Source organism: Pseudopipra pipra, chromosome 15, assembly GCF_036250125.1.
Source record: "Pseudopipra pipra isolate bDixPip1 chromosome 15, bDixPip1.hap1, whole genome shotgun sequence".
Classification (NCBI taxonomy): Eukaryota; Metazoa; Chordata; class Aves; order Passeriformes; family Pipridae; genus Pseudopipra; species Pseudopipra pipra.
The window spans coordinates 13,808,361-13,824,513 of record NC_087563.1 but is presented as its reverse complement, the minus strand read 5'-3'; the positions used below and the strand labels follow the sequence as shown (position 1 = coordinate 13,824,513).

General features: G+C 58.3%; 1 protein-coding gene across 3 annotated transcripts; it reads right to left on the bottom strand.

Annotated features, from left to right (window-relative positions):
* Positions 1-256: 256 nt before the first annotated feature.
* On the bottom strand, positions 257-14,393 carry TNIP1 (TNFAIP3 interacting protein 1). 3 transcript variants are annotated; one of them, XM_064672016.1, is made up of 18 exons: positions 14,254-14,393; positions 8,312-8,482; positions 7,197-7,319; positions 6,828-6,910; positions 6,545-6,613; positions 4,632-4,823; positions 4,355-4,449; positions 4,196-4,277; positions 3,870-3,959; positions 3,588-3,653; positions 3,311-3,442; positions 3,097-3,225; positions 2,687-2,803; positions 2,254-2,379; positions 1,818-1,898; positions 1,491-1,685; positions 1,139-1,229; positions 257-784 (listed from the first exon to the last, which is right to left on the bottom strand). In XM_064672016.1, exons 2-18 carry the CDS (start codon positions 8,442-8,444, stop codon positions 759-761), a joined length of 1,830 nt encoding a protein of 609 aa, XP_064528086.1. In that variant the 5' UTR covers positions 8,445-8,482; positions 14,254-14,393; the 3' UTR covers positions 257-758. The 3 variants fall into 3 exon arrangements, with proteins under 3 accessions (XP_064528086.1, XP_064528085.1, XP_064528087.1); XM_064672015.1 differs by having other exon boundaries at positions 3,870-3,962; positions 14,254-14,382; XM_064672017.1 differs by lacking the exon at positions 3,870-3,959 and having other exon boundaries at positions 14,254-14,382.
* Between the last annotated feature and the right edge of the window lie 1,760 nt (positions 14,394-16,153).

Below are 16,153 nucleotides of genomic sequence, written 5' to 3'. Positions count from 1 at the left end.
CCTGCCCTGGCAGAGGTGGGGGGCAGGAGAGGGAAGGGTGAGGGGCTGAGCTCAGCACCCAGAGGGAGATAGGGGGGCACAGACTTGGGGCAATAGATCCTGGGGTGCCCATGCAAGGGTTGGGGACCCCTTGTGCTCACTATGGCCCTGTGACCTAGAGCACCTGGGGACCAGCAGCCCTGGCATCCCTCCCTGTCCCCATGCAGAGGCTGCCCCAGAGGAAGCAGCTTTCGGGATAAAAGCAGAGAGACTCAGCCACACTTCAGTCCTTAAATAAATACAAAGACACCAACCAGGCTCAGGCCGGGCCATGGCTGTGGCCGGCACCTGCCTGTGAGAGTGGGACCTCCCACTGCCGGGAGAGTCCTCGTCGTCACCCGCTCCTCCAGGGGCCAAACCCAAGCCCCTGGACCGGGGCAGCTCCTGGCACGCTCCTGGGAAACGCTGGCTCCTCTTCCCCGAAGACCTGGCTCAGTTCTACAGCGACGCCAGGCCTGACACCTCGGGGGGAAGGGGAAGGCTGCAGGGGACTGACCCTGCACTGGCCGCCACCACGATGGCCCCTCCAGTCCCTCCTTCATGATTTCCTTGGGGGGATGCTCTGCCGAGCCAATCCAGGCCACGAGTGCAGCCACGTGCACCACATGTCCACACACAGGGATCAGCAGCTGGAGGAAGCTCCTGGATACACACACACGGGCACACACACACACCCTACTCCTCTTCCAGTGGTGTCGGAGCGTGGCCGGTCCTTGGCGTTAGGGCAGTCCAGGACCTGCCTGTTCTGGAACACAAGACAGGGGTGGCAGGGGGTAAGTGCAGCTCTTCATGCCCAGGCAAGCCCCACGGGAGGGACGGCAGCCATGGCACGGCTGCTATTCCCGAGCACCAACTGCCACAATTCCGTGAGCTTTTGGGGCTCAGCCCAACTTCAGGTGCTGTGGGGATGCTGCTGGGGATGCACCAGGGACCAACCCCATGGCATAATCACCCCCTCAGCTGATGAGAGGGGGACTGAGGGGAAATGGGCACTGCCTGGAAAGATAAGCCCCCATCCCTCCCACAAGTCTTCAGCCAAGCCCCCAGGGGTTCAAGGTGAAGGACAGGGGCACCCCCACACCAGGGGTTTGAGCCTTACCCAAGTCCTTGGGGACTGGTTTCACCCCAGCCACTGCTTGGGCGTTCTGGCTGCGAACCATGGCACAGGGTGGGCGCCAAGGGTACTCGGGCTGTGGGAGGAGATGGAACAGAAACAGTGAATTACCAGGCATGTGAATCATGAGGCTGCACTCCCTGATTGATTGCCAGGGTGTGAGGAGGAGGAGGGGGAGGAAAGGGGCTGAGCAGTCAGATGCCAACAGGACTCACGTGCTCAGCTCCCTGCTCTGTGACTCAGGGGCCCTAGAGGAGCTGCTCATTCAGCAGCGAGCCCCAGACCCACTCATATGGTCCCTCTGCTCCCCCTTGTGCTGGCACAGGTAGACACTCACCGGGGGAAAATGCTGGAAGTTCTGTCCCGGCGTGTGCTCGCCCGGCATGGCTGGCGGGTATCGGACCTGCTGCCACTCATCGAAGCCGTGGTACATGGGGTGAGCCATGGGGGGACTGTACTGGTACTGGTACATGGGGCAGGAAGGGCCCAGCGGCCCTGGCACCGGCTCGGGGTGCAGTCTCTCTCCAGAAGCCTGTGAGGAGCCAGGATAGATGATGCAGAGATCCTGAGGGCAGTCCACCACCACCACCATCACCTGGCTCAGAGGTGCCAGGCCTGTAGCCCCCACTCCCTTTGCCTAAGGAGGGTTTCTTCCCATCCCCACCTGTTTGTGCTGTTTCAGCAGCTTCTTCAACTTCTCCTTCTCCTCCTTCTCCCTCTGGCAGTCGTCTTTGGAGGCTCGCAGCTGGGAGCAAGGAGAGTTAGTGCACAGCTAACCCTGCCACCCCCATGTCTGTGTGATGAGTGAAAGGAGATGCTCTGGCAGTGACATCCAGCAGAAAAACCACCCCTCTGCTCTCCTGTCCTCCCTCAGCACCTACTCTTAGGTGCTCTTAGGTACAGGGGACTGTGACACTGGGGACAAGAACCTCTGACATACCCAGGGCAGACACAGGGCTTCCAGAGTGCGGCTGGTGACACCCAGCCCCTGCTCTGAGGTGGGCATGGGGGCTGTGACACTGGGGTTGAGCACTTCCAACACACACAGGGATTACATGGGGCTCCTGGAAATGCTGCTGGTGGCAGCCAGCACTAATCACCTGGTTGTTGGAGAGGACCAACTGCTTCTGCAGCTTTTCCAGCTGCTGCTTCAGCTCTTCCTTCTCCTCATTCATCCTCTCTCTGTCACTCCGCTCCCGTTGGAAGTCTTCCTCAAAAATTTTCACCTGGCAGGAGGGAGGAATGTGTGTGCACCAGGCTGAGGGCAGACACCTCCCCAAAGCACCCCTATGACTGACTTGCCATCCTTGACCCCATCAGCTACGCCAAGCCCCAGGCATGTGGGCTGTCACAATGGCCCATGGCTGTGGTCCTTCCAGCTGAATGCCTGGAAGATGCTGAGCTCGGTCCCCAATCCCCACCACCACAGCACTGACACCCATCCAGCTGCTAGACAGCTCTGGGCTCTTTGCTGGGAAGGTCCAGGACATGTAGCTCCTTCCCTGCCTCCAGTGGCTCTGTGTCCTGCCCTACCTGCTGCTTGAGTAGCTCGTTCTGGGTCAGCAGCTCCTGCTGTGGCAGCTTCCCCGCTGGCTCCATGGCAAAGATGGGTGGTGGAGAGGCCTGGACATTCAGGGCCTCTTCTAGTGCCTAGGAGGAAGGGAAGGGAGCAGGGTCAGAGCAAGGTGCAGTGCCCAGGATGTCTCTGGAGTACCATGGGCATGTGCCCAGCATGGGAAGTGGGTATAACTGGGCAGGGGCATGAGGGACCCTCCTTGAACCCCCTTTCCTGAGAGCCCAGAGGGATATGGTGAGCCTCATCTGGCACAAGCCTCTGCTGGGCAAGAGTTGTTTGATGAGGGTCAGTTTGGGATTTGAGAGAGGTGAAGAGACTGGAGAACATAAAAGACATTTTGCAGTGAGGGGTTGTGCCCTGCACCCACCTTGTTTAGCCTCTGGATCTCCTTTTCCTGGTATTCCCGCTGCCTGGTGACTGGAGCCAGCTGCTCCTGCAGGAACCGCATCCTCTGCTGCAGGTCTCTCACCTCCATGGACAGCCTCTCCTTCTCTGCCTGCAGGACCGGGTGTGGGAGGGAGATCAGCCAGCTCAGGGCAATAGGGCTGGCAGCTCCCTGTCACTCTTCCCAAGGGACTCACCTCTTCCGTTTCGATGCGGGACTTGGCCAGGAGCAGCTTGCGGTCAAAATCCCGTTGCTTTTGCTCCCGCTCTGCCTCCAGCTCGGTCAGCGCCCTGCGGGCCTCGGCCAGCTCCTGGTGCAGGTCCGTGACCTGCCAGGGGAGTGGGAATGTTGGCCTGGAAGGACCCACAATGGGGGAAAAGGGGGCGCAGGCAGCCCCCAAATATTCCCCTGCGCCCTGTTTCCTTTGAGTCCCCCCACCCAGCAGAGATGTGGCCCCCGAGCACCAGCCCTACCTTCTGCTCGTACTTCTGCTTCATGGCGCGGAAGTGCTGATCCCACTGTTTATTGACCTCCAGCAGCTGCAGGGAGAGAGGGATGGCTGAACAGGAGCCCAAACCCTGCTCCAAGCCAGCTGTGGCAGTCCCCAGCAGACTCCTGTCATGAAAGCACCTCGGGGACCAGCTGGATGGAGATCTCAGCTCCAGCAGTGCTTCCCTGTGGCTCTGCAGCCCTGCCCCAGTCTCTTGGTGCCATCCCATCCCAGCCCTGTGCCTCCCTCCCAGCCTGGTCCTCACCTCCCTGCGCTGGTGCTCCAGGATCTTCACCTTCTTTTCCTTGGCTTCCAGCTCTTCTCTGCCCGGCGCCTTCTCCACCATGGCCCCGCTCTGCTGGACGCGCACGGGGGGACCCTCAGGGCTTTTGTGGAGGCTGCCCAAGGCCGGCTAAACTCGAGCCAGTTCCCCTCCCACGGCCTCTCCCATCCCCTTGAGACCCTGAGAAGTCTTGCTAGTCATACTGGGACAAACTGGGGGCTTGAGTAAGATGAGGCCACCTTTGCTGATGTGTCAGCGGGCTCCCTGCCTCCTTCCCAGCCCTCTCCAAGGCGATGCTGCTTCCTCACCTGCTGCTGCTCGGCAGCTTCCCTCTTCCCACTGTCCTGGCTGCTCAGTGTCACCATCCTTCGGAGCTCCTGGTTCTCACACCTGCAGGCAGAGAGGATGAGTAAGTGGGAAGAAGCTCCCAGGGCAGCCCTGTCCCCCCCCACACCACCCACCCTCACCTGAGCTTTTCCAGAGCCTGGTTTCTCTGCTCCAGGTCCCGCTCCAGCTTGGTGCGCAGTTCCTTGTTCTCACTGTGCAGCGTCTCACACAGCGTCTGGAGGGTGAACACTGGCAGCATGAGGACGTGGCCAGCCCCAGGAGACTGCTGGGCCACCCACCTCCCGCCAAACCCTGGCATGAAGGTGGGTGTCCACCTCAGGGTGGACAGGAGGGGATTGGCGGGAAAAAACAAAAGCGGGAAAACCCCCATGAAGAGCCAGGCCAGCCCTTGCTCACCTGCAGGAACGACGTTCTCTGCTCGTTCTTGTGCACCTTGGAGGCCAAGCGCTTGAGCTCGGAGGCCATGTAGCCCATGCGCACGAAGACCTGGTCCTTGCTGGCCTCCTTGGCGCAGCCGCTCAGCGTGTTCTCCAGCTGCTGCAGCTGGGGCAGCAGGTTGGCATCCTCGTTCAGGGGCTGCTCCAAGTCCTGGGAACGGGATGAAGTGCAGTCAGACCAGTTTAAGGAACACTGCAAAGTTCCCTCCTGGGGCAAAAGTCATCCTCACCTCCCACCCTGGGCTGTGCTGGGCAGCTGGACCTGCAATAAGCCTTCAGTATGCTGAAAAACTGCCAGCTTTGTAAGGGTCTGATTCCCAGCTGCTGGACATGGGACACCAAGACCCCAACTGCAGGGAGGACATTAGGGCAGCAGCTTTCTCAGGCCATGGATTTCCTGTGCCCCTTGGTAGTCTGAGCAGACCACACACTCTTGATTTGCTGATAGCAACAGCGGCATCTCCACCCCTGCTCTCTTTTCCACCTGAGGTCTCCCCATCAAGACTCCACCAAGACTAGAAATCCCAGCTCTTGAGACTGTCCTCTCCATGTATGCCCTGGGCTGTGCTGGAAAGGGTGGTCTTACCCAATCCCCATTTTCTCCTTCCTCCTGTTCTCCCTCGGTGCTCCCCTGCTGCTGTGGCACACCAGGCAACAGGAACCTGAGCTCTTTGGCAATTGGCAGCCAAGAGGGTGATGCACGGGATTTAAACAGTAGCTGGGAAAGCCCAGATCAGGGTGCACCCATCAGTGCCAGGGCGTACCCCTGCCTACGCATGGGGGGTGTCCCCAAGAGGTTTGTGCTCCCCTGGTGTGGCTGGTTAACTCCTCCATTGCCTGGGAGACACTGTCAGCACAACAGAGCCCAGCTGGCACACACGGCACTGCTGGGAGGAGGTGAGGATGCGCTGCCACACCTTTGCCTGCTCTGCTCCTGGCCCAGTTGACTCACCTGATGCCTGTGGGAATGCCCTGGGTGGCACCATATGGGGCCAGGAGCTCAGTGTGTCCCCAGCACCCTGACCCTGGGGTTTACAGCCCTGAAACAGCCGTGGGAGGGTGTGTGTGGAGCATAGCATGGCCAGCTCTTCCCGCCTGTGCTGGCTGGCAAGGGGAGGCAGTGAGGACCCAAGCCCAGCTGGAGTGCTGGGAAGGCCACCTGTGAGCACAGGACTAGGACTTGGCTCAGGCACCGGCATCTGATTGCCAGGCAGATGCCATCACATTCTCCATCACCCCATGGCTGCACCCCAGGAGTGTCCAATGAGACTCAACCCCTCCTAGGGCCTCTCTGGACAATGTGAACAGGGATGTTCAATGAGAGCACAATCTCTTACTGGTACCATGTGGTGCAAGCTGATGTTCATCCCTCCTGGGCTCCCCATCCCTCCTCCTCTCCCTTCCAGCACACACAAAAAGCCAGAGTGGGACAGGACAGGGCAGTGACAGCCAGAGGGGGACATTCAGGTGGCAGCAAATGGAGCACACAGAGGTGCCCTGGCTAGGGCAGACTCTGTCAGCAATGATGGGGCTTGGAGACCCAATGCTCCCATCCGGTGTGGGCATCAGGTGAACATCCAAGCATCACTGGGTTGTCACAGCCCTTCCTGCCACTGTTGTGTGACATCTGCAGACACCAGTGCCCCATCTGTCTGGGGCTGCTTCACTGGCCCTATGCCCAGGCAGTCCAGCCAGGCCAGTTGTTCTTGGGTGCTCCTGTCAAGTTTATTCCTCCTTTGTGGTTTCTCTAAGGGCTGCCTTGACATGGGTCTGTCAGCCCTGCCTGTGCCTGCCTGCACACCCCCAAACCCCTGGCACTACCACACCGACTGGCTCGATTCCCCAAGTCCCACAGGCACCAAGGCCACTCACCGCTCTCCTGCTCTCCTGGGGAAACCCCTGTGCTTCGACAGTGACGACTTCGAACTCCGAGGAGGATCCCTGCAAGAGGAGGCAGCCAGGTCAGGGCTCCCTGGGGAATGGCAGCCCAGGATATCCACCACGAGAAGACCACCAGGAGTACAGCAGAGAAGCTGACTGTTTCAGGTTTATCCCTGTTTCTAGAGGCTAAAGGCTGCCTCCTTTTGCTTTAACTAGATGGAGAGTCCCTCCCTCCAGCCATGCCAGCACCAGCTCCCACATTCACCGGACTCACACTCGGAGGTGATTTCCGTACTTCCATGTCCGTCTGGGCACTGCCCGGGGCTGCCCGTGTGAAGCTGGGATCAGGGCCGACAGCTGCAGAGAGGAGAGAGGATGTAGCCACTAAAGTTTTGGAGAGGAGGGCTTCTCCTCACCTGGGATGCAGACCCCTGCGAGGTCAGGCACCAATGGATGGTTTTTAACCCAGCTATGGAGATGGGACAGAAACCTCCTTCTGGAAGGGAGGATGGCAGTGCTTTGATGCACTCTAGAGATTACAGGGCTGCAAGGGACCTTCATAAAAGTCTCCTGCACACCCTTTCCTTTCCCCCAAGCCCAGGATTCTGAGCCATTCCTCCCCCATGAGCCTCACATCTCCTACCTCCGGTTTTCACCAAGTCCTCCAAGGAAGATGATGCCATCAGCATTTTGTTGTCCTTCACAAGGTCCTCCGCCTTCTGCCGCAGCTTGGATGCCTCGACCTGGGACTCCTCCAGAAGCTCTCCTGTTGTGGGCAACAGCAGAATGCTCAGCCTCCTTCCCCAAGTGTCTGCCCTGCAGCAGTCCCATCCACCAGCACCGAACACCCTATTTGGGTGGAGCAGTGCCCAGAATAGTCCTTCTTCACCCAGAAACAACTTTTCTGGGACAAATCCAATGGCAAAGCTGTATCAGTGGCTCACTGACTTCAGAAATCCCCATGATGACACACAGAGGAGGCAGAAGGGCAGCACCATGTCTCTTAGAGGTCTCTTCCACTTCCCTGAAGAAGTGAATTTAAGCCTCGGTGGTGTCCCAAGGGGTCCAGCCTGCCCACTCTGGGGTCTGTCACCAGCAATGCAATCCTCCCCCTACCCTGGGTGGTTGCTGCCACACCAGCAGAAGCTGGTCACAGGTAAGGGCATGGTGACACAACAGGAATCACGAGGCAGGTGGAAATTCGGCTGCAGAAGCAGGACTTGAAAGGGGAAGCTGGGTCACGAGACCGAAAGCAAAACTGGGGGTGGGGGGAAGGCGGTCAAGGACAAGAAAGGGGGTAGCCCAACTAGGCTGGAGCATTTCCACACTGGCATGTCCCTGCTGGCAGAGAGCACCCAATACCAAGGTCTTTGAGCAGCACCTGGGAAAAGCCTCTGACCCAAAAGAGCTTGGAGGAGGTGGGGGTTTTTCATCAAAAGCAGAACGGATCCCGGCACCTGTGAACTCCAAGAAGCTGACTTAGCTCCAGTACTTGCCTTTTCTTCCCAGCCATTTATCCCACTGTAAAGCACCATAGAAGTTCAGCAAAACCCTTGTTCCCCCTGCACCTTCATGTGAAAAAGCTCAGGCATCCTGCTCAACCCCCCAGGACAGGGAGAGCTTTTCTGCTGCCCCAGTGCCAAGACCCACCACTTCTACCAGCACCCTTCTCAACTGAGCAAGAAAACCCCAGGCTTGGTGGGCACAGGCTGAGCTGCCCCAAAGGCAAACCTCATCGCCCTGGCATGCAGCAGTTACCAATAGACTTGATCCCCTGCATCTTCTCCTTCAGCCGGGTGTTCTCCTCCACCAGGCGCTCCAAGGCCGTGGATCCATTCTCCTCTGAGCCCCCACCAGGGTCGTAGATGTGGTAGGGTCCTCTCCCTTCCATGCCCGCTGTTCAGTCACCTATCTCCCAGCTGGGCATCCCTGCAAGGCAGTGGAGCACAGTGTCACCTTCCTCTGGCTCCAGACAGTGCCACAGTCCCCCGGTCCCAACCCTGTGGGGGTCTGGGGTGCTGTGCTGGTGAAGGCAGCGCTGCCTCGCTGCTCACCAGCCAGCCAACAAGTGTCCCAGGTAAAGGCACTTCCCCCTCCAGCCCTGCTGGGGGTGAACATGTCGGGGTGACTCACGGCCATGAGAAGTGTCACACGAGGAGGCATCACCAGCAGCCCTACTCAGGGCTGGCTCTCACCCTTGCAGGGCATGGGAGTAGCGGAGGAGGTGGCAAGAACTGGTTGCTGCATCCCAGGAAGGATGGAGACCCAGCCCAGGAGCATCCACACCATGCCTGGACACTGTCATCAGGACATCCTGCTCAACCTATGGTATTTTTGTGGGGCATAAAGTCTTGTTGGCGCTGTTGGGGAGGGGCACCGTCTGCACCTCCAAACACCTTAACCTGCAGCTGTGGGGAAATTTGGGCAGCATTGTGGGGATGAGCCCCAGGAGTCAGGCAGGGACCCGCTCTGCCCTCCGGCTCAGCCGGAAAAACCAGCTGCCAACAGCATGGCTTCCTGAATCAGGCACAGGGAACAGCCAGGCATGTGCCGGGCTGGGAGCAAAGTCCAAGGAGACGAATCATCTGCAAGCGGCCCGCTATTTGCTTTTCCAATTTCTTGCACTTGTTGGTGGCCTAAGGCCTCCCCCTTGCTGAGGTCTGGCCTGGGGACAGCTGGGCAGGATCCTGGCTCCAGGTCTCACTCATCTCCTGGGGGGATAAAGCAGCTGTTGTGAATCACAGCACAACTTATCAGAACTGTCCCCCCTGATGCCAGCTCCATAATGTGGAGTAGAGCAGCAGCTGAGAAGGTCCCAGTGCCAGCTGGAGCTCAGGTGCTGCCTGGGGGCACAACAGGAGCACCCCAAAGTGCTCTTTCCCCAGCCAAGGCAGCTGGGTGCTGGTGAGCAGGAGGGGGCTGAGGGGATGCATTTTGAAAGGAGAAGGGGGTAGCCCATACCTGAAACTGTCTCAACCTCAGACTAATGCTCATGCCATGAGTGATCCAGGCTGATCTCCGGTTTGGATGACCTGCCTGCCAGGGAGCGGCAGGGACTTTCCAGATGACAACTGCCACCTGGCAGCATCCACAACTGGAGCAGCGATTAACGCCTGTCTCAGCGGCAGGGAATTAGGCAAGGAATTAGAATTAGGCCTGTCCTCAGTGGCAGACTGCTTCTAGGAGATGCACTGGTGGGCCTCACCATCCTCCTGCCCTGTGGGTGCTGCCAAGCCCCCCACTGCTTGTAGCCCCATCCCAAGCAGCTGGAGGTGGTGATCACTGGGAGCTGTCCTGCTGAAGTGGTGTGGGGCAAGCTGAGGAGCGGCTATTCCTGGGGCCCAGAGCAGCTGACAGGAAGCTATGGATGCCCCAGCCCTGTAATTGTTCAAGGCCAGGTTGGATGGTGCTTGGAGAAACCTGATCTAATGGGAGGTGTACCTTCCCATGGCAGGGAGTTGGAACTAGATGATCTTTAAGGTCCCTTCCCACTTAAACCATTCTAGGATTCTATGAAATCCCTCACAGCCTCCTGCCACGGGATGGGGAAAACTGGAGCAGACCTGCCAGTGGGGAGGACAGAACCCAGCATGGAGGCACACACATGGCCCAGTGGCACCTCCATGGCAGGCAAATGCTGTGACATGTGCCCAGCCTGGCAGAGGACTGGGATGGCACCACAGGCAGGCTAGGGACATGAGCCTGTTTCTCACTGGTCTCTAGTCACCATATGCTGCTCCAGACCTGGGGCTCTGGGAAGAGCTGATAGCAAACCCATCTTGCAGTGAGCATCCTGCGGGACATCCATGTCCTCCACCAGGACAAACCCAGGTGTGGACTGAGGAAGGTGGGGACAAGCTGCCCTCTCGTGTGGTACCATTTCCCCATGTGGCTTTGCAGCAGCTTGAAGTACCGGGCCCTATTTCTCTTACACTCCACTCCCCAAACCTGGAGGTTTTCTGCCTTGCCCCATAGCACACATGGGAGGTCCCCAGCCCCTGCAGGAATCCTTCAAACCCAATCCAGCTGCACTGATCACCTTGTCAACTGGCAGAGCTCACTCACAGTGATCCCATGTTCTTTCAGCCAGATGGAGCCACCAAAAGTCTCTGCTATGCCCAATTCTCAGGATTTTATTAATTTTTCTACCCCAGGTCTGCACCCCACCAGGGAGATTGCAGCAGAGTGGACACAGAAGCTGTTTTCAAACAGCAGCTGTGGAGAGGAACTGAACTATCTCCAGCTGACGGAAGCACAGACCAGCCACAAATTCACCAGCAAACAATACCCAGCAAGAGGGAGGAGTTTCCGCAGTACCGGGGTCAGGGAGGGTTTCCTGGAGTGGAGGCACAGCCCAGTTTCTGCAAGGAGCGGCTGGGACACAGCTGTCACCCTGGGGACCAGGTCACTGATCCCAGTCCTGGTTTGTTGTTGTTTTTTTTTTTTTTCCTTAAGAGTTCTGACAGGTGAGATTTAGAGTGGTGGAAAATCTCATTTCAATAAAAACACTGGGGGAGGAGAGACAGGACCACAGACCAGCACCTAATAGTGATTAGAAACACGAGGAAAACACGACTACCACAAACTCCAGCAGAAACCACCGAACCACCAGAAAACACTTCCCTCTTTGCCAGTCAACAGTTTCTAAGCTAATCTGACAGTATTTCACAGCCCTTAGGGCTGAGGGCCAGGCACAGACTGTGGCTGCCTGGCTGTAGCTCGCTGGCTCCGTGCCCAGCCATGGACGGTGACTGCCAGACGGTCACCCGTGGGCGTTGCTGGTTCCAAGCAGGGCACCAAGACCTTCAGGTAGTAAAATTTTATGACAACTCAGCAAAAGCAGAGAATGAGAGTGGGAGTGGGCAGGGGAGGCTCCTGGGTGAAGATGAAAGCAGAATGGTATTTAAATAGCTGTGCTGTGGCTTGGAAGTGAGCAGGAACTGTCACCACTGTCACCCAGGATGACATGCACCACTTCCCCGGCCTTCCCTGTAGCAGCCATGCAGAAGGACGTGATTCCGGCTTTAAAATTGCCAAACAGCTGAAGATCAGAAAATGCGAATCCTGTGCAGCAAGCACTGCTGGAGGTCTGCTTTGGGCAGTGAGCCCTGTGGTGGGGACGAACATCTCAAAGCTGAGGCCTTGGCAGCCCATCAATTCCCATCCTGTGATCCATGGTGGGGGCTCAGCTCAGCCCTTAGGAGAAAGGGGTTTTCCTTACTCCATCACACGACAATCCCAGGAAGCCTCCTCCGCACCAGGATCGTAGGAGGTGAAAGTAAATCCCTGCAGGCTGCCAGCAGAATTTTCCCATGACCGGGGCTGCCGGGTCCCCGGCATCCCTCCTCAGAGGAAAAGCAAAACCCACTCAGATAGACACTATGGAAGGATTTTGTTGCTGGTGTTGCTGTTTGATCATTTTACTGGAAATCAGCAAAAAGCCACAGACCCCAGCCTGGTTTTGTTTTCCTCTCCAGAGCTCCAGCAGCTCCCAGACCAGGGACAACCGGGCTGCTGAACTGGTCTCATTTGCAGGGAAGCAAAAGCAGAGCTGGATTTAGGAGGGAGCAATAACGAGACTTTCTGGGCACTGCAGTACCCTGGGCTGGGAGTAATAAAAGAAGAGGGAAGCAGGCATTGCAAGGCTCAGGTCTTAAAGGGAAAAGCCTGAACCTCCACTTGAAGCATTTTCCTTTCCAGCCTATTTAGCCACAGAGAGAGGGTGGGAAAGGCGAGAGCCCTACCCAAAACACAGCAGGTAGTACAGATGTCCTGCAGCCAGAAATCCTACTCTCGCCTCAGAAACCCACCTCCCGCAGAGCTTCAAAAAACAGCCTGCTTCTGATGAGGCTGCTCACGAGGAAAATAAAGCATTTCCCCGGGTCTGCCAAGTCTACAGACACGGCTGCAGAGCTCCTGAGCACGGGCCCAAGCTCCAGCGCAGGCAGGACATGCAGCCAGACGAGGTGGTGGTGCTCTCTTGGCAGCACCCTGGGGGTTTAATGCAAGATCCCGTCTTCTGCTGCAAAGACAACTGCCTCATGCTGCCTGCTCCACTTCTCCCTGCAGAGCTCAGTAACATCATGGCTGCTCATCACAGTGCTCCAAAGCAGAGCAAGGCACAGCCATCCCTTTTCCTTGCTTCCAAGCTACTCCTTTCCAACCTGGTGCGCTTCAGCCAGCAAACAACCAAGCACCACAAAGCTACATCAGCAAAGCTTCCTCTGTCACCCAAATATAAGAATTGCTGCTTTAAAACAAATCCTGCAATGCCATGAGTAGATGGTTCAGTTTCCTCCACCCATGAATGTTTTGTACCAGCTGCTGGCAAGCAACAACCCACGGCCCTGCACTAAATAGGTCTGTTTTGCATAAGTCAGGCCAAAAGGGCATCGTGGGATTTCTTGCAGAGCCAGGAACGATGCCAAGGGCTGCAAAAAGCCTCTCCTGTTTTCTTGTTGCTCACTTCACCTCACCACAGACAGCTCTCAAGGACATGTGTGGTTGAAGCCCTCCTGCCTCCAGAACCCATCCCAGTGCCCAAAGTCTGGTCCCTGGAACGCTTTGTCTGGCAGTGCTCTCCATGAAATGTGCACTCCAAAAGAGCTTGTGGCAACAGAACAGCTCCCACTTCCCCAGGGGATGGGAATAACCCACCCCAGTCATGGGAATAACCCATCCAAGTGATGGGAAAAATCCATCCAAGTAATGGGAAAATCCAGCTCAAGGGGAAAGGCTGTATTTGACTCCCTGATATGGCGAGCAACCTGTGCCAGGGACACTGAGGAACAGGACAGCTGGATCTCTGAGAGGCTGCAGGTCCCCAGAGAGCTATTCTCACCCCAAAGCAGCAGTGACAGGCAGCATCTTTTTTTCTTTCTTTCTGCCCTCCGTGGGGATCTTAGCATAGAAGTGAGGGAGGAGAGAGGGGGACACAGGCTGTGCACCCTCTCCCAAAAGAGGAGGATGCTGCCATTCCTGCTCCAGCTATTCCAGTCTCTGGATCAGCATCCTATGGGGACACACACTACCAAACCAGAAGGTAAAAGTCAAAGAGGAAGGAAAACAGCGTGGACAGGAGGGTCCTTGGGGCCATGGATGCGTGGCCATGGGGGACCCACGCACTAGAGCTGCCTGGCGGGGAGCGCAATCCCGGGATAACCGGGAGGCAGATGCGTGGGCCCGGGAAACGCCGCGGTTGTGCAAGGCGGGACGAGGGAGGAGCGGGGCCGCTCCCGGGGGATCGGCACCGCCCGGGGGGCTGCGGGACCCCCACCCCGCACCCCCCGAGCCTCCTCCTCTTCACCCGGGCATCGCCACCACCAACACGGGGTGGGGACCCACACAACCAGCCCGACTCCCACGAGAGCGGCGGGGTGCGGGGCGTCGGCAGCCCCCGCCCTGCCCGGGAACGGGGAAACTGAGGCACGGCACGACTATCGCGACCGGCCGCGACACCCGGTGGACGGCACGGCCCCAGCCCCCTCCGGGGTCTCACCCCGACCGCCCGAGCAGCCCGAGAGCTCGCGGAGCGGACAGATACGGCCGACACGCAGCCCCCGAGCCCGCCAGCCCCGACCACCCCCGGCCCGGGACTCTTCGCTGCGGCGACGCGACGCCGGTGCCCGGTAAGACCCCGGTGCCGCGGGCAGCGCTCCTGTCCCCGGGGGCGGCAGGTCCCCGCGCCGCTCCGAGCTCACCTGCCGCACGCCCCGCGGCGGGGCCGCTGCCGGGATCGGGACCGGGATCGGGATCGGGACCGGGATCAGGGTCCGGCGCCCCCCGCTCCGCCACCAGCACCGGAGGCGGCGGTCCCGCCCCCGGGAAATTCCCAGCCTGACGGACAGGCGTCCCAGCCAATCGGCACGCGGGGCAGGGTATAAAGCGGGAGGGAGGGCAGGTGGTAGGGAAGGTGCCCGTCATGGCGGACGTGTTGTGGCTGTGTGTGCGTCCCCTGAGGGTCCCACGGGCTGCGCGGGGCCCCGCCCGGCTTAGTGGAGCTCTGAGGGGCGGCAGGAGCCTGCCTGCGCCTTCCACCTTAGTGGGGAGTTCCGCTGGTCGCGGAGCGGCTCTGCCGAGCCCCCTCAGCGGCTCTCCCGGCGTGTGGAGACACAAAATGGCGGGGCCGAGGGGACAGCCCGCCGGGGGGGTCCCCGTGTGCCCCCGCTGGGGAGAGGGATGGCTGAGGGGAGGCAGCGCCAGCTCTCCCCTCTGCCCGGGAAGGAGGAGGGCGCTGCTGCGAGCCGGCTGTGGCTGACCAGAGCCTTCCTCTGAGAATTCCCCACTGAGCCTCCCAGTTAATGTTAGACGAGGAAATTACACCCTCTAACTGGAGCGTGTATTCCGGGATCCTTCTCCTCTGTGCTGCTGCTGTGATTATCGTGCCGTCATGGACCACCAAAAACAGCCAGAGGAGCAAGAACCAAAGGGGACACCACCTGGTTTCACTCCGCTCACTGGGATTTGCTCAACAACTACCTGATTTTCTTTCTTGTCTTGGTTTTGCCACACGGAAGGTGGTGGGGTTTTAAAAATATAACTAAAACCAAAAAACCAGGAGCAAAGAAATCCCACCGTAAGGCAGCCGTGCTGCTTGCTCTCTGCCTGCAGTCTGTGCCCATCCTCTTTAGGTAACCTGGTGCTGGGTTCACCGAGGTCCTTCAGTGGAGATCGAGCTGTTTCCTGCTGTCCCAGTCCTGGCTTCTTACCCAGCTCTGTTCACACAGCTCCATGGCCTCTCGGTGCTTTGATGCTTTGGGTTTTAAAAATTAAAAGCCAATAAACCCCTTTCCCTGACTGCCTTTTACTGGCAGCAGGACGTTGCCCTGGCAGCCTGGCTGGGTTACAGGAGCTCAGCGGTGCTGGGACCCCGATGTGCTCTCTGTACTCTGAGGTCTCAGCTGGGGATGAGACAACAGGACCCCATACCCAGACAATATATTCCCTTTTGTTCCCTGGAAGTCTCGTTTTACCCCAGAGGCCCACTGCTATTCTGTAAACCCTCAGAAAACCTGCCTCCAAAACTAAATGCAGTTCCACAGAACTAGAAAACGCCTTGCCTATGTGTTAATGCCTCAGCCTGCACAAAACAATCAAATCCTTATTTCTGTGAGGAGAGAAGGGGGTGGCATGGTTCAGCTTTGCGGCACCCCAAAAGCTCCATGTCTTCCCCTCACTCCATTCCCCCACAAAAATATCATTGTGTTACTCACCTGGTCAGGTCGTGGAAGGGCTGGGGGGGAGGGTGAGAGCCTTTGGGACCAGGAGCTCTGCAGCTGCAATCCCCAAATGCAGGAAGGCCGGCCCAGCTGAGTGTACTTTTAGGCATGGAGAAGGGGAATTCCCCATGATGGAGGTCCCAGACAGCCTGTGCGTGGTTTTGATAGGGAGCCAGGCACCACTTAAAGGGCTCTCCTGTGCCGTTCCTCCCAGGGGCCGCAAGTTGTGTCAGGTATTAGTCAGCAAAAGTGGGGGGGGGGCTGTTGTGGAGGCTGTGATTCACTTTTGGGCAACTGAAGAGCCTCGTTACATCATTCCCCTTGCCTGGTTTCTGAGCAACTTCACTGGGTTTGCAAACATGTCATGTTTCTCCTCAGGGAC